Consider the following 24,917-nt stretch of genomic DNA (forward strand, 5'->3'; position numbering starts at 1 on the left):
ATCAAATATGGCCGGATGGAGAGCGACGACGGTGTATTCCTGCACTGGGTGCAGTGTCATTGAAAATGGCACTGCCTTTGGCTCCCATTTATTGCCGTTCAGACATGTAGGTCAGTGTGGCTGCACGCTGGATGTTGGAGGAGGCTGCTTTGACCTGAAAACGGCCGGGGAAACTGTTTTATGATACATCTCACTTCAAATCATGCGTTAGTGTTAAGAATTAAGACTTATACGCAGTGTTTTTACATGGTTTAACATTCCACACAATGTAAGCTTTTACACATAGATCACTCTATGCACCCTTTAACAACTGACGATATATATTAGATAGGATATTAAGGTAGATCAGCTGTCCAACTGTGGAAACATCCTACCCCTCTCCTCTCATCTTCTCTTCAGCATCTTTGTGCACATCACTGATGGCAGCAAGCTGGATAAGTAGCATCACTTTGTCTCAGCTTCTCTCTGACTCTATATGACACACACACCGATCACTTTTACACATTCACACTAACATATAGTGTCCGTGCACGCCTCTGACCCCGTGTGAGCTCAACAGGGATTACGCATTGGATAAAGACAGTCGTGAGTGACTGCAGACTGTCTCTCCACATGTCCGTTTATGAGCACATTTGTTTGTATCAGAGCTGATGTGTGTGTGTGTGTATGTGTGTGTGTGTGTGTGTGTGTGTGTGTGTGTGTGTGTGTGTGTGTGTGTGTGTGTGTGTGTGTGTGTGTGTGTGTGTGTGTGTGTGTGTGTGTGTGTATGTGTGTGTATGTGTGTGTATGTGTGTGTATGTGTGTATGTGTGTATGTGTGTGTGGAGGGTCGGGGTCACTGTTGCAGGGGGTCACATTCAATAAAGGCAAAGCTCGAGGAGCAGGAGGGGGCTTTATATTAATTCTATAGTGTAATGTAAGTATATGTTGTGTGTTTGGTGTATTTAAACAGTATATGCTGGTTCACAGTGTGTGTTTGCACACATGCCAAAACATGTAGTGATAGATTTGGCGTAATCTAGTTTTGGCCCAGCATCTCTCAAAGTTTTTTCTCTGAAACTACCGGGCAAACAAAAGAAAATCATGTGTTAACAGTCATGTTTTACTCTGTAATATAAAGACTAATGCAACAATAATGTCAGGCAAATAAAAGTCTTATACCGTGATTTAAGAATCTTTCATCAGACAAAATCATCTGAAAAAACTACACAAAGAACTCTCGGTGCGTTTTTACGCAATCGTGCGCTTCTTTGGAAAAGAGCTAACGAAGGAAAATAAGACAAACCTGTGTTGAAACTACTTCTTATTTATGTTTTCAAAGATATGTTACATTTGTCTAAGTCCAGAAATGTATTTATGCAGGTAGAATAACTGCTGAAGAGGAGAAGAGGCTGACTTTGCCCATGCAGCGCACATTTGGTGCGTTTGTGGGTGTTTTGTAAAAGGGGGCTGTGGGTCCATATGGCTCCACATGCTCAAGAAAAACTCTTTCCCCACCAAAAGTGCGCCTTTTGTGGACTGCGCAAAACAAAGTAGACGCATCAGGAAGAAGAAATAAGTTTTGATGGTCAGAGGATTTTAAAAATCCATCAGTGAGCCGAAATTTACACATATCCACAAAATCCAAATATTTCGCCGGTTGAGATTTTTTTTCCACAAAAGTGACAAAGTGCAACTAACACATATTTAAATGCATAATCAGTAGAAATCTTTATTTTTTCCAATATACTTCTCGCATCTCAATGCACAATACAAGGTAGAAAGCATGTACAAAAATAAAACCAAAAAGATTGCATATTGACATGAGGAGACAAATGCACTATCAGAACCTTCTGGGGGCTACTCGTGATTTAAATACTGGTCAAACTCTTGTAAACTCAGGAATCAAAACGCTGAATCCTGCTTTGAATACTTTAGTCTTTAAAGTGTGGAGGGGGAAAAAAGCCTCCAAAGCAGAGCTTGAAGCGCATGGGAGAGAAAATGCTGCCTGTCCGGCGGGTCAGGGGTGCTGGGGTCAGTCCTCGCGGCTGAAATGTGTCCCCTGGATGAACCTGCCGCTGCTACTGCTGCTGCTTTGTCGACCTTCGCTTCAAATACCTTTTCAAGTCTTCTCATGGAGGAGACTTCAGAAAGAAGACCTCCACGTTTACAAGAAGAGCTCCTGGGCCTTTTTTAGTGTTTTGTTCTGAGAGACAATGACGGTCTGAAACAAGACATATCTGTCTTGAAACATGACGTGAAAGCCCCCCTCGGTTTGCTTGAAAAACTGGAAGATTCCCACATCAAACTAAGACTAAAAGTTTGCATACAGCCATGCGAATAATGCACAAGAGTTCAAACATATTCAAGATTAATTAAATTTTAACCAATACTTTTAATTAAAATTGTGTGTGCTATACGAAAATTTACACATTTTAAACAAATAAATAACGACGTAAAAAACATAGCCAGAAAAATACTCCTAAAATATTCCGGATGGGATTATTCCCGATAAGAAACAGTAATTTGGTTTCATGCAGGAACAAATGCTGTTTCATATTAGAGCTTCAGATGGCATGTACACTGTTTACAAAGGTGTCAGAGAGATTTATAAGGGCACTCAGAGGAGTATGCACACAGGAATGTCTTGCTTATTGGGGGAATTATATTTAGACTATAAAAATCAAAGCTTTATTGTACAAAATAAATTAAACAAGGGAGAAAATAACGGTAAAAGAGAGGGAGTTTCAACGGGGGTTTTGCAACTTACGAATGGAGGTTGTGTTTTAGGCGTGCTGTGCGGTATTTTATTTTCAAGTATATATATATATTGTGCGTAAAATTTGACGTTTTTTTTTAAAAGGAAAAATATATTTTTGTGAGTGTTTTTGAGTGTAATTTGAAGAAAGGACATCCCTGTTTTGAATACAATCTTCACAGCAGCGTGAGTCCACGTGAGAGGAGCCCGAACACTTGGTTTACATCCATGAAAGCAGACGCGGTTGCTCATTAAATGTCCTCAGGGTGTAAGGTCCAAAAAAAAGAAAAGAAAAAAAAAAAACGAAATGAAGAAGACAAGAAACGAAAAAAGAAAAAAAAGGTTAAAAAAAGAAAATTTAAAAAGTTTGTTTCAAGGTTTTTTGGAGCCTCTTGGAGGGAATTGAAAGCAGAAACTGGCTCAACTTTAAAACTCAAGACTGATTGATTTTCTGGCTCATTCTTGAGAAAACACTGCTGGGGTCATTTTAATTAAATAATAATAATAATAAAAAAATCTAAAATCGACATCAGTCCATGCAAAAGTCAGATGCAACCCTCTGTCTTTTTTATGTACAGTTCACTCCAAACCCTCTTCCTCTCTTATAACGCTGTGATATCAGTCTGGTTGTCCTTCTGCATGCTCTGCAGATGGCTGGAGGCTGGTGCTGATCTGCCCTTGGTGTTGGGCAGTTTGTGATCTTTCTTCCATTTCATGCGTCTGTTCTGAAACCAGATTTTGATCTGCCTTTCGGACAGACACAGAGTGTGGGCGATCTCGATCCTCCGCCGCCTGGTTAGATACCTGTTAAAATGAAACTCCTTCTCCAGCTCCAGAACCTGCTGTCGCGTGTAAGCTGTCCTGGAGCGCTTGGGCTCGGGTCCTGTGTAGTCCGGGTTCACTTTTGGAGAAAGGAAAGAAGAAAGAGACGCAGAAAAAGTCAGCAAATGTTGCCGAAGCAGCTCAGAGGCAAAAACAAGACAGTAAGAGGAGTTTTGCTCTAGACTCATGGCGCTCAAACTTCTCAAAGAATTCACGAGGAACTAAAACAAGGAAGTGATGACTGATTTTAACTAGATTTAAGAAGATCATGCTGCAGATTTAAGCGCCATTACAAACGGTCAATATGTGTTTTGAGTAGCTTTCAGGCGCTCACCTAGCGGCCTATTTCCTGAGCTATAAAAATTTATGACTTGTGTAATTGGCGAGGCCTTTAAAAGACTCCCATAAATATAACACTGAGTGATTTTTAAAGTCAGCTGCTCCACAAGTAAAGAAGGGGAAGAGGAAGAAGAGGAGCAGGTCTTACCAGTTGTAACGTGGACTTTCTTCATCCAGGGGTAAACTACTGCAGGCTGCTTGGCTTGTATCCCATTCTGGCTCTTTGTGTTTTGCTGCTGTCCACAAGTCCGGGGTCCGGACACTTGCACCGGGGCCCCCTTCTCTGTCTCCCCGCCAAAAGGGCTCGAGTGTCCGGATCTGTCATGCACATGACCCCGCTGCGGCTGCTGCACGCTGGACTCCGGCACAGTGCTGCAGCTGAAGGGCTGCTCCGTGTAGTTTGACCGGGGGTAGATCCCTGGATGCTGAAAGTCTGAGTCCCGCGATGGACTGTAGTAGTCCGAGCCCTGCTCAGGTATATAGTTATTTTGTGAATATTCCTCGCACGGAGGAAATTTGGGATCCACATACTTAGAGTTCACCATAAACGAACTCATGGCCATTAATTTCTGAAGGTAGAAAATACTAATTTTTCTCGAGTTGTCTTTTTTTCCTCCCTCCATAAAGCCCTCCTACTTGGTGTCAACTGAATAAAGTTAGCGAACCATGTGACCAGATCGGCCAATGGAGGTGATGCTGGTCCACACACGAGTAAACATACAACTAAAAGCAATTTTATCTGACTTCACATAGACCAAAATTAGACCCTGGAGAGAAAAAAATCAAATATTGTTCGAGAAAAATCTTTGTGCAGGCTTGGATTTCAAAACGCAAATAGGCTAGAAAGACCCACAATTTTAAAATTAACTTTAATATTTCACAAACAATAGAATATATAAATTAAAAAAGTCTGTTTGTGCGTTGTAGTGTTTTATCCACGCAGAAATAAAACAATTTTTCAGTTTGTAAAGGTCGCCTACTTGCAGGCACTGTTCAACAGAGAGAGCAACAAAAGCTACAAAAAAGCCCCCCGGCATAAAAGCAGCGAATAATGACTGAGGACAATTGATGGACACTGTCTTTGTCAAGAAGGGGTCATCCAAAAGTTACACCAATCTCATCCCTTCATCTGCTCCCATCCTTTTGAAAAAAAAAAACTGTCTCAGGAGCCCATTGGCCAGCAGCAGCAGAAGCAGTAGCAGCCTCTGGGAATCAATAATGTGGAGACACAAACGAGCCACAGGACGAAAAAACGCTGCAGCTGGAGTGTGCTGTGGTTTGGGTTCTATTACTAAAACCATTTTATATTTGAGTAAAACATAAACAGAAATGCAGACTAAGTCTCAATGTGTTTGTTTGTAACAGTTTGCGTCAGGTTTCCCAAAGTCTCTCGAGTTTCAGCTTGCCCTGAGCTCTCCATGTGAAGTATGAGCTGTTGTCAGATTTACTATCAGTCATTCATAAAGAAGTCACTGTATCATCTGACATCACACCAAGCACCTGATAAGGAGGCAATAAGTCGATACATTGAAGATTTTTCATCGACCATATACTCCCCTAGAATCGAATCTGTGACTCTGGTTTTATCACACAAATTCGGTTCTACAGGGTATATATAGACGACGGAAAGCGAGAGTGGACAGTTTTAATCATAACACACTACTTTATTTTGAGAAGTACCAATTCTCTTTTTACAGCAGGAATAACACAGAAACTGATCCCTAGAGGCTTTCTGGTGAAACCAATCACAAGCTATAACATTAGAATGTACTTTTCTCTTCTGTCTCTACATTTCACTCCTTTATTCTCATAGAAGAAGACTTTTCATTCTGTCTATGACATAGTCTAATTTTCTGGTAGGCTGCAAGCATCGTCTTGACTTCAAGTTTTTTGTATGACTTTGTGTTGTTGGTTCAAATCGAAACTGTTTACCCTGTATCCTCAAAAGTCACGTCAGTTATTGACATTAAATAGAATAAACGAGAGATTTTCAGATGTACCTTACTAACTTCATCTGCAGCTAAAAGGTATCACACAGAATCAACAACTGCTTTATGTTTCACGGGAGGTCACATTTATTCTGCTGTAGTTCAATATACAGTTGTGCTCTTAAGTTTACATACCCTGGGAGAATTTATGGTTTCTTGGGTAGTTTCTGTTGTCATTATGACATAAAAAGAGTAAACACAGTTGTTTGATAAAAAATTGCTTCACCTAACCACTAACCATGAGTGAAATTGTTTTTACTCTTATCATTCATATTCTTTGGAAAATGGCCAAAAATAAATAAATCACAAATTCTGCCAGGGTATGTAAACTTATGAGCACAACTGTAATATCAAAGAAATGCTTTAAATACTGAAAAAATAAAAGGTCGTTTTCAAAAATAAGCCTGAGTCAAATAACATGTCAGCAGATAACGTGTGGTGCAGTCTTCTATAGGCCAACCACAGTTGAACATATGAGGCTCTGGAGGCCAACGAGGTCAAACGGAATCATTTACAAACTTATCAAAAAGTTCAATTATTTTCAGAGCTGCTGACAGCTGAAAGGGTGCAAAAGTTTACCAATCCCTCTTCAGCCATTAACCAAACCACCATGGCAGCTACTGAAGCTCTTTCTGGGGCAGCTTTACAAATGAATTAAAGCAGAATGTGGCTCCTTATTTTAAAAATTAACAAAAACACTTTGATTCCCCCCCTCTATGATCCGTTTTAATGGCATTTTACCACATCGAAAAATAAAGACCTATACTCTGAGTTTACAGTACAAAGATTATTGACTTGTTGAGGCAACGACATGACTCCTTCAATCAGATTTAAAGAATTAAATTATAATGTCAGATTTGGAATAACGGCCTATAATTGTTTGTCTTTATTGATAAAAACATGTTGGAATAGGTTTATTGTAGCTTAGGACAGAATATTTAAGGGGTAAGGCAATGAGTCCTTGAATTTGTAAATATAGATTGGGATGCACTCTGTCACGTTAAATACAGGCCTTTCAAAATAAAATTGAAGCTTATTGCTGCCTCTTTCCTTAAATCAAAAGGCCTAGTGTTTTTTTTTCTTTCTCATAATAAATCAAATGTCAACTGTTCATTTTAAGTGCAATTATACATTTAATAGTAGAATGAGTAAAATTCGTTCATGCACTTCACATTTCAGCTTAGACAGGCTGACCTGTCTGTCACCTTGCCCTGTGGTCCTTCAGACGGGTCAAAGCCGAGAATCACAACAAAAGAATGATAAAGTCAGCGTTTCCTGGCAGCTTGTGTTAAAACAAAGGCTAAACAGTCCAGCACGACTCCTTTTTTGGTCTAATCGTGTTTATTTACCAGGTTATAGCTCAGATTTTACCTTATAAACACGACAGAAAAAAACACGAGGCCTGTTTAATCAAATTATCATTGAGGAAAAGGGGGGTATTTTCAAAGAGAATAATAGAACATGAAGCTTAAACTACACAGCCAGCTTCATATAAAATAATATTTATCCCAGTACTGTATCCAAACATGTATGATGAAATAAAAAAAATGAAAGGCCTCCAACAGAAAAGCATCAGGCCTTCGCTGAATAAAGCAGCAACCATATAATACGAAAAACGTGTTAATAGATTGTATTGTCTCAAAATAAATTCTGCTTTTAAATGGTTATTATTTCAATAGTCAAAGGCCAACTAGACATAGACTCACGCCGAGGAACAAACGAATTATGACATTTGAAAGCTGTAACAGGCTCTGAGCAGCAGATTCGAAGCAAACATTTTATTACTCTTAGCAACCTTCAAGAAAGTTCCCAAATTCTTCATGAAGCCAGTGACAACAGGTTGATTTCACTGCCTCCAAACAAAAAGAAGCTCGATGCTACCATGTAAAAGCACCATACAGCAGTAAATAACAGCAGCAAGAGCAGCACCGCTCAAAAATCATCAACATGGTGTACAAAAAGTACCAAACCAAAACCAAGCTCAGTCAAACAAACAAGATGAAACTCTACGTTAGTCCCAAACAGTTCATCCTCAACCTATCTGTACGCGCCCTGACGCACTGTCGCCGCTTTTAGAATAAGGAAACGCCATAGCCTGAGCTCTTAGCTCGTGACATCACACGCCCATAGCACGATCAGAATGATAAAAACCCAGCTTACCGCAGAGACTCCAACACATGGTATTCACCGAGGAACAAACACGTCCACAGTGGGGAAAAACCAGCCTGATGGTGCAGCAGCTCCACCGCCAATACAAGCTCTATTCCAACCCATCTAGAGCACCTTACTAATACACAATGAGAATTATATTTTGGCTTGTCAAGACCCGGGCCATAAAACAAACTTTAATGGCGTCACGTGTTTCCTCACAGCCACTCAGAGCGGCACGCAGGCCCATAAATAATCCTCAAAGTTGCACTTACTCAATAACGGCGATTACACTGATGTGCACTGAGGAAAAGTCGTAGAAAGGAGGAAGCTGGGGGGTTGTAACTGTCGGGAGGGGAATGGGAACAAAGTCAAGGGGCTGAAATAGAAAAAGGCTTTTATTTTGGCTGGGTAGAACGCTTAAAGCTACTGTTATGTAGGCTATAAACCAAGTCCTAGTCTTTGAATATATAGGCTATTTTGGGATACATTTTTGTACCTATTCTAATTTGGATAACTTAAAGTTACGTCATTTTTCTAAAGCTCTTTGACCTCTAACGTGGGAAAAAACATGCATCGCTTATTTATTCTTAAACCCATTTTTTCTCTCCAGTGAACCTGACACAATAAGACTGATGTCACTCTGTCATCCGGGCCTGTCCCAGAATGCACTTGGCTCACACCTCTCTTCACTCCAGAGACGATGATGTGATGGGGAGGAGCGAGAGGAGGTTTGGTTGCCAAAGGGCAGGTATGATAAACATATGGGTTATAACTCTTTACATGCATGTCCTCATAAAAAGTTATCACCCTGCAGATAATTTGGTGTGTGGCCTCCTGGGAGTTTTGGAAGAAGTGGCAGTCCTCAAATTCCAGCTTTGAGTAGTTTTATTGTCCCTCTAAATATGATTTTACCATCAGTTCAGTTCGCTTCCATTGAGACTGGTTTTTTTTTTTAACATGAAAACGTCATGAGGAGGAAGTCATGATGCGTTCTTACCCGTCTTTTTTTTCTTCTACCCCGAATAAGCTGCTGAAAAGTATTCAAAATGAGTCTCGTCAATAAAGCTAAATTTAAATCATTATCTTCAATTTAAGTGGTATAAGAGCATTCCTTAAGGCGTATAAATCAATTACAAAAACAACTGTAATACATTATTAGCGCCATTGCTGAAAAAAAGTCTTAAATGAAACCAATACTAGAATAGTTAAAGGAGCTCATAAAATGACCCTGAGCTGGTTTTTCTTTCAGCAACAGGTGACGACGTAGGAACTTTCCTCCTCATTTATCAACATACACTTTCAAAATTGAAACACGTCACATGGCCACTGCCTCAGCCAATCACAGCGCTCATGATCATGCCAATAAGACGCTGCTGAATGGGAGAAGGGCGGCTGACTGTTGGGCAACAGCGCCTTCTGCTGGCAGTTTAACGACCTCCACACTTTTTCCACTATAAAAAATGTCCATCTGTGCGGACAAACAAAAATGACCTCGTCACCCTCTTAAAGGAAAGTATGGATGTGGTCGAAGGGAATTAGAAGAAATGTGGTAGGCCTATTTGACGCGAAAAGTCAGTTTTTTTTCGATATTTACCGAATAAGACTGGAGGTGTTTTTTTTTTTCTTAGAGCAAAGGGTGGCAAGACTTTATTACAAGACTGGGTTGAATTAAGCTCTTAAAAACAACTGAAAGTGACAAAAAGAACCAGTGAGGTTTTTTGGGGGTAATGTTCTTTCCTAGTTTTTGGAACTAAAGAGAATATAATGACTTAAAATACGCGCAATGGGAGTGTGGGCGTGTTTGCATTTTTGACATTAATGCTCAGCAATATATTTTTATGATGTAAACTTGTATCTCCTGAATATTAAATAGTTAAAGTAGCCAATCATTGAGAAAAAAAAAAACAAAATAGATGATTTCATAAAACTAGAAAACGAAAATATGAATGAAAACCAAAAATAACAGCATTTTGTTGTATATTCCTCAATTAAAAAACAAGCATTGAGTACGAATCTGACTTCCTCTAAAGCAAGGCGTCTCACAAAGGGTCGGGGGGGGGGGGGGGTTAAATAAGGGTAATAAAAGGGAAACTACATCCCGTCATAGAAAACAGCTATCTGTTAAAATGTGTGTAAGGCCTGAAGTCAAGCATGCTCCTACAAAGTAAGATAACAAACATGTTTAGGATATAAGTAAGCTTTAATGTTGTTAAAGACTAGGATGCAGAGTGAGTCCACTTGGATTTTCCCAGGCTTTACTCGACCCTGTGTTGCAGGGTCCATTTTGCCGCATTGCAGTAAGGCTGTAAATACTTTCGCAGCTGCCTGTCAGGCCACAGTGAAATACTGTCTTTGTTCAGTCTGCCTCAGCTTCATGCAGGCAGCTGAACAGAAGCTATGAAATCTCTGCTTTTCATGCCAACATTGCATATGTGGAATAGAAGAAGACACATTTTGTCTGCGCCTGTTATAGTGCAGCATTTTAGGAATATAACATGTGAAAGCATTCAGTATGAGTTCATCAAGCCTGAGCAGAGCAATGCTAAGTGATAACCCAGTAGGTTTTAAGGCATATCTGATACGTCTTAGGATATAAAATGGCATTTTAAAAAGCAGGTAATGCAGAATCAGACCGAAAATGAGTTAAGTGTGGCTCAATACATAAGCTGACTTTTAATTCTAAAGGAATTTCGATATCTACATTTGAAAAAAAACCCATCTCAGAGCTTTTAGATCATTACTGACTTCAAATACAACCTTGTTTCTGCATATAGTCTTTAGAATATGGTGAACAAGCTTTAAGGAAAACATTTTAAAGTTACATTTAACTGATTGATACCTTGTTGATTTCTTGAAATGTTTTCTGAGCTTTAGCTGTGAAATCATTTTTTAAGTCAACACAGTTACAACCTTCATTTTCTAAGTGCAAAGTTTAAAACCTATCCTTGAGAATACATCAAGCATCACTTGAAGTTACCAAATTACCCGAGAGCCATCAACCTGCTGCTAATTTACATGACTAATGAAACAGGAAGCTGTCAAAGTTCACATACAGACACCAATAAAGAGTGAATCAGATCCATTTTGACGCAGAAATCTTACCTAAAGCCAGGAGGTAATCCATGTTTATTCTGCGAGCTGTACATCTGCAGAGCATTTTGATAAAGCTGTGTAGAGTCAGAGCTGCTGGGACGATGAAGAGGTCAGGCATGAGGAAAAGTTGAATCGCTTCTCCTGGCATCCAACAGCAAGAGCAGCGCAGTGCCGCCAAATATGCGCCGATCAGACGTTTATGAAACGATTGGTATTTTTTTTAAAGAACGCAGACCGTGAAGTATCAGTTTGAACGCCATACACGCAGAATGCAGAGGGAGAAAAAATCGCCTGGGAAATCAGGAAAAGAGCCATGAAGACGTTTGCCTCTCACACATGACCAGTGGCATCCAATGACAGGCGATGGAGGCACATAAAAAGGTCTATTACTGAGCTGTAAATTGTCCCCTCACAAAAAGGAATTTCGACTGCAGCAATTCTCCCCATCTTTGCGCATAAAGGCAGCAGCCCCTCCATGAGCCCTGGAGGGAAACAAGAGATCTTTGTTGTTATTACGCAAAGGGAAAATGCTGCATCTTATTAGCCAAAGATGGGTGAAGACAAAGTGGTTTAGATTCATCATATTTACCCAGTATAGAAAAAAATAAACACAACTTGGCTTATAAACATTTCTATTTTTTCGAAAAAAATAAAAAATAAAAACGGTCAAAATTACGCACTTCTTTTCTCTTTTAATGACAAAGTGGACCAGCCTACTGTTACGCGTTAATGCATCCTAGAATATTTATATTTATCCGAATTGATGCATAAACCTTTTTTCGTTTTTGTACCAACTAAGAGAAAACGAAACTCCATCTTTTTAAATACAATTTTTGTTTTTTCTTTCTTTGTTATTTTGTGTTTTAAGTGAAGAAGTTTCACCTTTTTGCTCTTGAAGCTTCTTAATGAATTAAATTTATTTGTAATCTGGATGACAATAAAATACAATTTTAAAAAGTACATTTTGAACCTCTTCCTATGGAAATGCTTGAATATCGGTCAAAACTAAAGAAGAGTTTTATCGTCCTATTCTCACGCCCTAGGCCTGCTGTTTTCATGCATACGTCGAAAAATCAGGGGAAAATTAATTATGATATGCCCATATGACAAAACTCTCACGCTATTGGTGCTAAATATTGCAGATACATTCCCGTCCATGTGTGCATGTCTGCAGCCAGAAGGAATTTCTTTCATTTCAGTCTGCTTCATCTGGTGTCGTGCCAGAGTCAGCACTGTGCGATTTATAGTTCGGCCATGGCTCTGTCTCTGGTTTCCTGTTCTATAGCTCTGTGTGTGCTTGCATGTGTGTACGTGTAGACTTGTGTGAATGTGTATGTGTGTTTGTGTGTGTATTGCAAAACGTTATGATTTGTTGCATGACACAACTATGACTTTATCGTTACTCTGTGCCCTTCGTTGGGATTAGGTCAATCAATGTTAGGGTTAAAAAATATGATTAAAATGAAAGTCTCGATACATGATGTTTGCTCTGCTCGTTGATCTTTTATTATTTTTCCATCTTTTATTTCTGATAGTCAGAGAGTCGTCAGGTTGCTCATGAGGACTGGTATCATAGTTCCAGTGTGTTAGATTGTGCTGGGCCTGAGTACATTGAATGAATGATGGAGAGCTCTGATTGGTCGTTTCCTTTGATTAAAGAAAACAAAAGGTGTCTGCTATAGTTCGCCATACAACATTACAAATCAAAAAGATAATGCAATATGTGCAGATAAGAATGACCGAAGCATAGATAGACTAGTTAGAGTTACATATTTTAGCAGTACTTGTTGTTTACAAAAGGATGATGTCGGAGTTACTTTCCACTGCTACATTCTTAATCGACTAATACTGAACCAAATTAGACATCAAACACATGTGTTCGGTAGTTTGGGTTTTTGTAACATCTGTAGGCCTATATAATACTGCAACAATTACATTGCATGTCGCAACCACCCCTGTGCCATGTCACCATTTGCAAAACCATCGGTCTGGTGGACATGTTCCTATTCCAATGTTTTTGCAATGTGAAAAATAATTTCCAATATAATTGATGAAGTCCCGCGTCAAAGTTGGTCCCGGCACGTAAGGCTATGCATTTTTCCTTTCTAATGTTCAGATATGTTTTCAATGTTATTTAAAATAGCAAACACCAGAGTTACTAAAAGAAATGGACAAAAGTGCTATACAATATACAATGTCCTGTTTTTGCACTCTTTACAGCAATTTTTTTTAAAGCAATCCACTCCAATTGTAAATGTATCTATATATATTCTGACCAATGTGGTAAAAAAAAAAAAAAGATTATAGAAATTCAATTTAAATCTCTGACAAATAACTGCTGCAGAAGGCTACTCAGAAGTCGTAGTAATGATAGGGAAGTCTGTCAATTCTGCTGCCGAGAAAAAAAAGTCTGTTTTTATGTGGGAGAAATACAGCAGGCAGGAACACGATGTGATGCTCATGCACGTGATGAATTATGATGTGGATGTAGGATGGAAACGAATGTACGAATCAGACATTAAAAATCAGTCATCAGAAGTCCACTTTGCGGGCATTGCGTGTTGATGTAAAACTTGTTTTAAATGAAACCCCGCGAGACTTGCATGTATGTCAAACCAGGTCTAACTATGATCTCGCGTTACTTTGCTGGACTAATAGCTACAGGGTTTGCCAAGTATTACCGAGGTAGAATTCCGAGTAATGGGCCCAAGTCGATTTGAAACCCTCCTCTCTCACCCTGTCTGACTTTCTCTCTCACACACAGACAGACATCCTCCCAACTCTCTCTCTCTTACACACACACAACCACAAACTCTAAGCCTTAGCTTCACTATCAGTTTGCCTGTTTCATCCTGATCGATAACGCAGGGCTAATTTTTACGCATATTCCCTACATACTAGGCCATAGCCTTTAACATTAACAACACTGGGCATGCATGTATGCGTGTTTGCGTGTGTGTGCGTGTGCGTGTGCGTGTGTGTGTGTGTGTGTGTGTGTACGTACATCAGTAGAGCTACAAAGCATTTACGGGAGTAACGTGACCACAGCTAATGCCAAGAGTAAGCTCACTGACCCCGCCTGTAAGTAGGAAACTGCGTGGAAATGAACATTGACAGAAATCCCCTAACCTCAATCAGGTCTTTGTCAACATCAATGACAGATAATGCTGGCGTGTTATCACGCTGTTATTGATTTTAAATGAAGAAGCTGAACGTGGTCAACATAGGGTCCAGTTTTTGATTTGAAAGTAACCCCACAGTTATCAAGCCGATGAACTGAACTTGTATGAAGACTGTTAACCTAAAGCGTCACAAGGAGACGCAAAAACATCTCTCTTTGGTCACTTCATGTTTTCACTCCTGCGTAGCTCACCGCTGTCATTGGCTGTCAGGGTTTGGCTATGAAACCTCCTGACGACAGTCACTTTCAATGGCGACGATTGAAGAGTTATTCACTTTAATGGCTTGGGACACACAGCAGTGTACACCAAGGGAGAATCCTCTCCTCCTTCTTCTTCTGCAGACTGAGTGCTAAAACACACCAGATAGAAAAGGAAAGCTGACTACACTACTTCGTTTCATCAAATATGTCAAACTGGAGTCCTGTGGTGTTACAAGCTCTTATCTGCCTCAACTGCAAGTTATCAGCAATAAATAATAGCTCAGGCCTAAAGCTTGATCTGTATCATGAGCCTCGTGTGTGTGTGTGTGTGTGTGTGTGTGTGTGTGTGTGTGTGTGTGTGTGTGTGTGTGTGTGTGTGTGTGTGTTTGATTATCTGTGTTAAGTTCATCATACTTCGATATTTTTATTATAATTTTACTTAGGCTATTGGTTGTTTTACAAATTGACCTTTATCAATTTGGAATGAGAGCGAAAAATCACATAGCCTACTTTCTTGGTTCCATCAGGCAACAGAAACACTCCTCTTATTTAGGGTATGGAAATCATTGGAAATAAAACAGCCACGTGGCATCACTATATTAAAATAATAGGCAGGCCTACACTTTGTCATGAGTAAGGCTACTTTGCGTCAACAGAACTTGAAAGCGACATTAAAGTCAAGAAGATGATTTAATTTGAAAGGTACATTTAGAAGAATGTATTTCTACGAAATATTGTAATATACGTTTCTGTTGTTTTGCTTCAAACGATGGCCTGAATCTCATCCTTTACTTACAGTTCTGTACCGATTAACAGATGTGTTGAAGATTTGCATGATGCAAGTTAAGAAATTGTCACCAGGCCTTTTTTCCTTTTTTTTTTTGTTGCAAATAATTTATTTTGTAGCAACAACACTAATAATAGTATCCATTTCTAAAGTCAAATTAAATTAATTTGGAAAATATATGGAGAAATGAGGAGTTGTGTCGGGGTTCTCTGTTTTTCTTTTGTTAACAATAGCTCCCGATTCCGAACCGTAATTACAGGCCTACAGGCTATACCCTATAAACGCACTTAAAACTGACCCCCATACTTTGGACTTACTTTGAAGTTTGCATTCCAAACACATCCAGTTTATGTCTCTAAAGACAACATGTGGATTTACAGTATGCATCATTGTCTCCCAGAGCGAGATTTTTGTAATACAATAGGCTAAACTTCATTGCATGTAAGCTATGTTCATGTGTTTCATTGAGGTTCCAGCTGTGAATGAACTGCTGTAACCCAGACTAAAAGAACAATATCGCCCTCTAGCGCTCCGATTACTGCTCCAAGATAGCCCAAGTCAAAATAAACAAAGCTACTTTCACTGCATAATTCAGGTTTTTTACATTTTACTCGTCTTCATATGTTAAAATATCATGGTAAATTTTTTAATTAAAAGTTTAGAAATTAAAAAAAGAAGGTATTTTTCTCCTCTCTTCAAATCCCTTAAGGTTACAATATAAACACGTTGCAGTTTCTTTAGCCTCCAGTTGTAAATAAAAAAATCCATGGAGTAAGATTGCATCGGACACCAGTCAAAGTGAAGTTTTGGTTCCCATCACTGGGAAGTGCAGTTGATGAATAAACGTGACCATTGCGGTGGGGGTGATTTCCTCTGAAACAATCCATCGAGCAGACACCCTGTGGAAAGTGTCCACATTCTGTTTGTCAGCAACAGACGCAAACGACGCAAAGAGGGAAGCTTTCAAAGGAGACTGTAATTACTGACCAGGCCAATAAACTCATTTAGGCCAGACGTCTAGCCATTTCTATAGCTTTATTGGACCACGGTTCTTCCTGCTTTAAAGTCATTACGCGTACAAGTTGGACAATAAATTGGAAATCAGCCGCAACACCTCTTCCAATCGTAAACTTTATAACTTGTTCTATTGCGTTTGAAACTCACAAATGTAGAGTTAAATCTAGCAAAATGTTAGATTTATGTTACCTCATTTAGAATTAAATAACAATATAATTCTTGGCCAGAGATTTAAATGATTAAAGTTGCTATCAACCAGATCCAGAACATTTTTGGATCAGATTTGTGAATGCCTACTTTGTATTTTTTTGTGGCCGCAGAAGCGAGATTTTTTTTCCCAGTAAACATGCCCCAGGGGACAGCCTTTCTTTTTTAATATATTAATTACCAAGTAAAATAAGCCACGAGAGCACCAGGAATTAAATAAGTGTTCAAGTATTTGAGGAAATCGATTCACAGCCTAGACGTCAATGTAGCTTCATTTTGATGCAAAAGAAACACGTACGGCCATTTTCCACTTATACACATTTTGGTCGAGTAAAAATATGTCAGTTGTGTACTGAAACACACAGCAGTCGAAGATTTAGCTTTGAGAGTGTTTTATATACAATTTTTGACAACTATGAAAGCAATATTCTACACAGAGACACGTTCCTACTGTGCGTAATGTTCAACAAAAATGACAAACTGCTTCAACGTCCCAGGGTGTGGTTCCTAAAAGTTAGGAAACAGATTCAGACGGTTTGTTGGCAGATCCTGTCTGTGTTTTAGCCAACATATTATGACATGACACGCAATATTACGAGGGTCTAATAAAATTATATAAAATGGCTACCGTGGCTCCTACCAAAAACAATACAATTGTCCAGAAGGCTTCAAACGCAGTAGAGATTTCACAAGTGATCCTTGCTGCCTCTCTCTCTGTTCATCTTCTTCATCTTCATCCTCCTGTTCTGGAACCAGATCTTCACTTGTCTCTCGGTTAAACTGAGTATGCGGGCCACTTCATAGCGCCGGTCTCTGGTCAGATACATGTTGTAGAGGAACTCCTTCTCCAGCTCCAAAGTCTGATATTTGGTGTACGGGCAGCGCTTCTTTCTCGTTGAGCGCGCGTGGATCCAGTTTGCTGCAGGGTTATCTGGAGAGAGAAAAAAAAACACAGATTAAGTGAAGACACATGTGATGGGGGTGTTTTAATTCTAAACTTCAAGGAGTTCAATAAATTAAGGGGGGGATGGGGTGCAGGGACTTATGGGGCAATGGTGTTGCAGGGAAACACGAAAATTAGCACTACTCTAATCTGATGAAAATGGAGAAATGCGCAAAAATTGTTTCACGATAACGTGATTACTGTTTTTATAGATGGAAAATAATGCTAGTAAAGTCTGAATCTAATCTACGCGAAGCCTTGTGTATCCATTGAAGGTGTCCTGTGACATTAAAAAGTTTAGGATCCCCCTGTAATAACCTTTCCAGGGCGGGTTTTTCCCGAGACGTTGCATAGCACGAGACACTTTTATAGGTTAGTAAAAGCTCCAGTTTTACGCACCCAGCTCATACAGTTCTTAAGGCTGTAAATCAGGATTTCGTTTACTTACTTGGGTCAAGTTGTTGTTGTTTCTCCTCTTTGGGCTCGCTGTGGCTCGAAAGCTCACTTCCACTGTGCTCTTTACTCGACTTTTCTGGACACTCCGATACTCCGTGCGTGAATTCTCCAGTTTGCGGACGACTTTCTGCCTCCAAAGAGTCACACTCGGTAGATTTCGGTGGCAAGGCGTCCAGTTTTGTTCCGTAGGAGCGGCTACCGGAGTGGAATCCGGAAAAAGAAACGTGGTTGGAGATGGGGTCCATCCAGGAGCGGACGCCGACATATCTGCTATCCGAGGCGGGGAGGTGGGACTGGTGGTGGTGGTGGTGGTGCACGTACGGGTGATAAATCCCCTGCGGGTGAACAGAGGACCATGACGAGGAGAAAACGGCGGACTTTGGTGCAAAATTGCAGGAGGAGAAGTCTGCGTTGTCCCCGGCACCTGACGGCCTCGGGTTCACCATGTGTGGAGGCTGAAGAAAGCGAGCTCCGTACACATCCTCCGGCTCCTGCCCCATCAACGCGTCCACATAGCAGTTACTGAGAGTTCCACTGGAAGACATTTTTCATCTCTTCCTACTCTTATAATAAGGCTCGCACTGTTAGGAGAAGCTTCCCTCTATGAACAATCATAGTATTTTTGCTTGGCCTGCATCTACAGGGATTGGTTACATGGATCACGTGGTCATATTTACCAATACAGCGAGTAAATCAATCCTGCCCCTGCTCCCTCTGCTTTTTTTCGTCAGGTTTAATTTAGCTTTTCATTCCACAAATAATAAAAAGCCCCATCAGATGTGACTGCAGGGACAAAACATGCGTACAAATGAATGCAAATGGACTTTTTTCTGTTCTTCACGTGCGTAAAGACTGCAGGACGTTGCAACAATACAAGCAGAACAAAAAAAGGAAAAATTTTCCCCGCACCAACACGGATTCCCTGCATCCTAATGTTTGAGAAAAACTCTTCTAATATCGTCCCGATGCCCTCAATGCTTGTAAAATGGTTTATAGACTTAACGGAGTCCTCGTAAAATAAATGTAATAACATGTTGTAAAGGAACAGAAGCCATTTCCGTTCACAACGCGGCGGATCCATTGTTAATATTCGGCGAGGAAACATATTTTCTGGGTTGGGTTGAATTTTTAAAAGCTAAGCCGGAAAAGGCAGTTGTGAAATTATTGTGTTCATTCAAAGGAGAGCAATAATGTCTTTATGTATCAATAAATGTTTTATGAGGTGCGTGTGATTATACATGCCGTCAATAAAAGAAAAGGCTTGGAGAAGGAAAGTCCATCCATGTATTGCTGGCTTTAAGTGACATTTCAATGCAATATGCAGCTTTTTAGACCCTTTTCTCTCACACTTTACATCTTTTGATGCAGATTTTTTTCAGCTTTAACTTCAGAAGAATTAGCATACAGTTCGAGGCAAATAGTCAAGACTGATGACAAATGTGCAGACTGGATCAGCCTGACAGTTTTATCACAAATTATCATAAAACTGAGGGTTTTTTCTGTGCAAAGACAAGGAATGCAACGTGGCTTTGCGGCCTGTGCCGCTCGGGAAGGAAGGAAGAGCTGATCCGCGCCTGTGAATTTGTGCTTGAACATAACACATTACGTCTAATAGTGTCTTTACACTATTAGTTCAGTAACATGGCCTGCAAAAACAGCATCATGTTTATCCGAGTACACCACCTCTGCCTCTCTTCATTTCTTTGCGCATATCAAGAACACGCCCAAATAAGCTGGAACTATTTTGGTACTCTTTCAACTATTTCGGGGCCCTAATGGGAACCTGCGTTTGTTGAAATTTTAATAAGCTACGTGTTAATGCAGATGGGATGCTGTTTTAAGCATTTTCTGAAATTGAGGGTTATAATTGTATCCTTCCTTCTAAACAACGTCATGCGTAATTGCAAACATTTTTCTGAATTAAGCGTTTCGGCTCCCCGTCAGAGGAATTAAGAGTATGATGAGATTTTTTTTCCTATTTGAGACACATATTCGGACATTTCTTTTGAATATCACTTGCTTTCTATGACACAAGAGCAGTATGATCTCTTTAAAAATGTGTTCTGTGTATTTGTTCCTCCTTCCAGGAGCTTTTTAGGCAAAATATCTACCCGCGCAAGAGAAATTAGTCCCGCAGATCTGGGCGATAGCAAAGCAATTACAGCAAAATGGGAATAACTTTACACTTTGAAAGCAAACACAAATACAAATGAAGATTATTTGACAATTTATTGCAAGATACATGCCACAAACATGCAATGAACTCACACTGACATTGTTTTGCCGACACTTGTTTCAGGCCCAGAGAAACATTTCACTATGGAGCAAATGGTTTGCACTTACACTGTAAAACAAATGTTGCACCACAAGACAATAAATGTGCTTTCATGACGACAACAGACTATGCAAACTGGCAGGAGACACTTCTACTGCTCCAATAATTTAAGACCAAAAAGTGAAACCCTGTGGTAAAATTAAAACACAAATACACGACACCACACAGAAAAAAATAGCTTATACATAGAGTCACAGTTTCCTTGAAATTGATGATAAACGTCCAATGCCACCAAAGCATCAAACCGAACATTAAATGAAAATAAAACCAGCTAACCACAGACACATGCGAGCTCACGAGAAGGTGAGGTTTGAGGTGAGTTCACGGATGCGGTTTTCTCTGCTCATCTTCTTCAGCTTCATCCTGCGGTTCTGAAACCAGATCTTGACCTGCCTGTCGGTCAGGTTGACGCCCCGGCTGATCTCTAGGCGGCGCTCTCGGGTCAAATACATATTGAAGAGAAACTCCTTCTCCAACTCCAAGGTCTGGTGCTTTGTGTAGGGACACCTTTTCTTCCTGCCACTCTTCGCTGTGAGCCAGTTACTTGTCGGAGGGTCAGTCTTACAATCTGGAGGATTCATATAAGACAGATGTTTAGTTTTTTCTTTGACAGGATATCTCACGTGCTGATTTTAGATTTGACCTCTGGGAAATAACACACAATCATAATGTTTTCCTAGATTAAATTAAAAGCAGGGGTGTGATTAGTCACGTACTTGCCTCCATTAGAAAATAAAAAAAGATGTAAGCCCTAACTGAATAAAGCGCAGTGCAAAACACTTTACGCAGCAGAAACATTTACTAAAGAAAACTTTGTATTAATTCTGTAAGTGTCAAAAATGCATTGACATATCACCTCATAATAAACTATTTAAATTCTGAGTTATAATGTGGGATTAAATGCAGTGATTTTGTAGGTTTTCTGGTTTCAAAATAGCCTTCAAATCCAGAGCCACAGCTGCAAATGCACCAAAATTTCCAAATATCCTACAATGAAATTAGAATTTACGCACCAAATATGGCGTCAAATATCAACTTGCATGATATTTTTTTAGTTTCTGCTAATTGTGCAGCATACCTTAATATAATGCACACAGATAAGAACAATAAAAGCACATTATTTGAATTTAAATAGAGGGATACACAGTGCGCATGCTGTCTGGTAAAACCATTTTCTACCTCCAGTTCCTGCAACCTGAGAAAGCCTCTCATTAAACATTACGACTGTAGGGTTGTTTGTGTTTTATTCTTGCTTTTATGATGCTAGAGCCTTCACTGCAGCAGCGCCACAAGATAAAAGCTTTCATTGTCTAGCTAACCTACCTTTCCCTTCCTGCTGCAGCAGCTCAGGGCTGGACACAGACGCGTCCATGGAGCACATCTTCTCCCCGGAGGTGGACTGTGCAGGATCCGGGCTCTCTGCTGGGACCGGCGTCCGTGAGGTCTCAGGGTTCTGAGGGATTTCTTCGGGTTTCTTTTCCACTTCTGCAAAATTTGAAGACGACGAGGAGGAGGAAGAGGAGGGTTGTGGTTTCGGGGTGACCCGGCTGAGCTGCATGAGTGTTGGGTTTGGACTCGGCGGCGCATGATGGTAGTTTTCCTGGTGCTTCCCGTTCGCGTAAGTTTGGCTCAGTCTGAAATAACCTGGGACCGGGATCTCTGGACCATCAGACTCAGGAATAACATGAGAATAAACCTCTGAAGAGCTGACTTTTTGGACTCTCTTATCAGAATACATGCAGCAGTTACTTTCCTCTTTTATGCTCTGTGAAAATGTACAGTTTGACATCTGACTGGACCCCTCGATCCTGCATGCTCTGCTCGGATCGGTCCAGTTCTCTATCTGAGGTATGTACTGGTGGACATTCATGCCCACATTTTGGTGGTTGACCTCCCCTCTTTTGCCGAAAGACGGCAGGAGTCCACAGGTTTGCATTCCGTAAGTTCCCATGTCTGCTCCGGACGGCATGTACATGTTGCTGGTGCCGGAGTAAAAGCTGTCCGTCCTGCACGCGCCAATCAAAGAGTCCACTAAGAAGGTGTTGGACGCAGGAGAGCTACTGGGGAAGGACATTTTGGGGGGTTAAGTTCTTTACGGGAGAGAGATGTCCTTTGGAAAGCTGACATATCTAGGAAAAACAATCTCCAGTGGAAGTCAGGATGCCTCCCGACCACATGACAAGCCCACCAATGAGATTTGAAAATGGCCTTGAGACGCAGCCTCCTCGCCCCAGCACGCGCTCACACTGCGGAGGCAGACGTGGTCAACAGCGACACCTACGACACGGACTTGAAATTGGTTTACAGACTCATGCAGACAGCAGTGAAACTACACCTTTAACCTAAACTGAAACTATCACGTTAAAAAAGATTTGATTAGCATCTGGAAATATTCGAGCTTCTTTTTGACCTAAAACAAGCTCGATTAAATGTTTTATTCTGTGTTTGTGTAAAAGGCTTTAAAGATATAGGTTTGTTTTGGATACATACTAAACGCAAGGAGTGTGTGTCGGTGTATGTGTGTGCGTAAAATACTGCCTAAATGGCGCATAGGCGACAACTGCCCTGTTAATTTGAAAGGATTTTAACTATTTCTGCTGAATGTAATGGTTTATATTCCTAAGAAACGTGCAGCCAAATTCCACAGATGACAGAGACCACATTAGGAGTATTTTCTGATATATTGAAGACAGAAGGAGAAGAAAATAATTAGAAAACAGTTTGCAAACCGTTATTTATTTTCTCGTTCGATAATTCACCAATTCAATTTTAAAAGTTTGTTTTGTTGCAAACGATTTTCCTTCTTCGTTTTCTTTTATTACACTGCAAAAACAATTTCTCCATCAATGAGTTGCGGCTGTTTAGAATTCCTGCATGATATCTGCATTCAAATAAGAAGTCTGGGAGGTAATTTGCGGGTCAATTTTTCAAAGATGTAACCTGATTAACAAGCAGAATGTCTGCGTGCATGAAGGTCATCACTGCTCTTCCTGGGAGGCTTCACTTTTTAAATAAAGTCCACGTAACAGTGATAGAAAATTGTACTTTATTATTTGCACATATTATTAAGCACAACATCTTTATTTCCATTTTTACACAGGTATCTCCAATGTTCAAAGTAAAGTCCAAAATAAAAACCTTCATTTGTCTTCTGCAGTCTGTGTGGGGATTATTTTGCTCCGGGCTCCATTGTTTTTGTCTGCAAGGAAGGCGAGTGACTGTGTGTAATATAAACAGTGTGTCTGTGAGAGTGAGAAGAAAAAATAAAAACACTGTGGAAACCAAAGTGTCCATGTAATGAAAATAAGAAGTCAGACCGCAACGCTTACCCAAAATATAGCTTGAAATAATCTCTTTGGTATTAATGCTACAAGCGTTAAACAACTTCAATGAGCAAGGGTGTGAAGACAGTCTGGGGCGTCTTCAAGACACTAACATATTTACAGTTGGTTGTAAAAAGCGTTTGTAGTTTGCAAATCAGCACAACAGATTAACAGAATTCACACACAAAGCCTGGACAAACCAAATATAAGACGGCAAAATACAATCCTCTTTACAACATATTCGGTTGTTTTATTGTGGAAGACACCTGACGTCAAGAACTTTTTTCTTTAGGTCGTTTTAATATAGGCCTGTATTTTATTTTATTTGATATATATATTTAATTAGAATATTCAAATCATCTTACTCAAGAAATCACTAGGCTGTTTGGCATTTTTTATTTTCTGGGACGCATATATGTGAAAAAACAAACGTCATGTGGAGGTACAATAAACATTTCACAGGTAAAATTAAATATTTAGATCCGCACAGTATATGTCTGTTTATATTTACTAGTACCGTAAAAGAGGGATAATAATAATAATAATAATAATAATAATAATAATAATAATAATAATAATAATAATAATAATAATAATAAGTTTAAATGATAGTTTGCATATAGAATTATTGGGGGGAAAGGGCACTGATATTGTTGTAGTTTATGACAAATCCGGAAGTTAAACTACAACAGCACATCTATATTTTGGAGTAGTTACTATTCACATCCTTTTTTAGCCAAAAGTCTGGCGCAAATTAAAACAATCTCGTTAATACCATGTGTAAAACAGCAGCAAAACGGAATTCAATGAAAGGAAATATATCTTATATCTACACCAGTTTCCCTCAAAATGCCGCGCTGCTTGAAGTTTGCAGAGACAGATTTGAAATGTTGCGATCTGCAGGTAAATATCAGAGTGTGTTTGTAATTATTCAGATGACACGGACGAGAATTACATTTATTGATGTGACTATAATCCATTTGAACACTTGAACATGACTTCAATATGAAATAACGTATAGGGGATGTATTGTTGGCATTTAAATTCAATATTAAGGGAACAGAATACTGTGTTCTGAAATTATTTGTGCGTATATTCTCCTGCTGTGCCACGCACTGTTTAATTGTTGCGTTTCAAGAAATTAAGCAATATTGGATATTTCTGGAATCAAAGTTCAGTTTTAAAAAGCGACATTATTTGTTCTACATGGTGCCGTTAGGGCCAGAATACAAATAGAAGTAAATATCACGCTGATGAGATTATTCCCCATACAGGCAGGGAAATAATGTTGAAATTGGCTGCACTGTGAATTCCCTCTCACAGTCAAAGCAGCAAGTG

General features: G+C 39.7%; 4 protein-coding genes across 5 annotated transcripts in view; all 4 read right to left on the reverse strand.

Moving 5' to 3' along the window:
• The window catches only part of hoxd3a (homeobox D3a), a 66,492-nt gene that overhangs the window by 7,356 nt on the left and 34,219 nt on the right, over positions 1-24,917 (reverse strand). The window lies entirely within an intron of this gene.
• On the reverse strand, positions 1,685-5,512 carry hoxd4a (homeobox D4a). The gene is made up of 2 exons (XM_034694633.1): positions 4,046-5,512; positions 1,685-3,637 (listed from the first exon to the last, which is right to left on the reverse strand). The coding sequence occupies exons 1-2, from the start codon at positions 4,518-4,520 to the stop codon at positions 3,339-3,341; spliced, it is 774 nt and encodes a 257-aa protein (XP_034550524.1). The 5' UTR covers positions 4,521-5,512; the 3' UTR covers positions 1,685-3,338.
• Positions 16,898-18,720, reverse strand: hoxd9a (homeobox D9a). The gene is made up of 2 exons (XM_034694632.1): positions 17,914-18,720; positions 16,898-17,453 (listed from the first exon to the last, which is right to left on the reverse strand). The coding sequence occupies exons 1-2, from the start codon at positions 18,464-18,466 to the stop codon at positions 17,209-17,211; spliced, it is 798 nt and encodes a 265-aa protein (XP_034550523.1). The 5' UTR covers positions 18,467-18,720; the 3' UTR covers positions 16,898-17,208.
• Positions 20,132-22,330, reverse strand: hoxd10a (homeobox D10a). The gene is made up of 3 exons (XM_034694019.1): positions 21,580-22,330; positions 20,973-21,011; positions 20,132-20,824 (listed from the first exon to the last, which is right to left on the reverse strand). The coding sequence occupies exons 1-3, from the start codon at positions 22,328-22,330 to the stop codon at positions 20,550-20,552; spliced, it is 1,065 nt and encodes a 354-aa protein (XP_034549910.1). The 3' UTR covers positions 20,132-20,549.

Source organism: Notolabrus celidotus, chromosome 10 (genome assembly GCF_009762535.1).
Source record: "Notolabrus celidotus isolate fNotCel1 chromosome 10, fNotCel1.pri, whole genome shotgun sequence".
NCBI lineage: Eukaryota > Metazoa > Chordata > Actinopteri > Labriformes > Labridae > Notolabrus > Notolabrus celidotus.

Excerpts from the sequence above, each read along its gene's own strand:
- hoxd4a (XM_034694633.1), bottom strand. The coding sequence starts at position 4,520 with ATGGAGGGAGGAAAAAAAGACAACTCGAGAAAAATTAGTATTTTCTAC. Across the intron at positions 3,638-4,045 it reads GAAAGTCCACGTTACAACTG|TGAACCCGGACTACACAGGA; the intron begins GTAAGACCTGCT and ends TTTCTCCAAAAG.
- hoxd9a (XM_034694632.1), bottom strand. The coding sequence starts at position 18,466 with ATGTCTTCCAGTGGAACTCTCAGTAACTGCTATGTGGACGCGTTGATG. Across the intron at positions 17,454-17,913 it reads ACAACAACAACTTGACCCAA|ATAACCCTGCAGCAAACTGG; the intron begins GTAAGTAAACGA and ends TTCTCTCTCCAG.
- hoxd10a (XM_034694019.1), bottom strand. The coding sequence starts at position 22,330 with ATGTCCTTCCCCAGTAGCTCTCCTGCGTCCAACACCTTCTTAGTGGAC. Across the intron at positions 21,012-21,579 it reads GCTGCAGCAGGAAGGGAAAG|TTAGGGCTTACATCTTTTTT; the intron begins GTAGGTTAGCTA and ends CGCTTTATTCAG. Across the intron at positions 20,825-20,972 it reads TTATTTTCTAATGGAGGCAA|ATTGTAAGACTGACCCTCCG; the intron begins GTACGTGACTAA and ends TGAATCCTCCAG.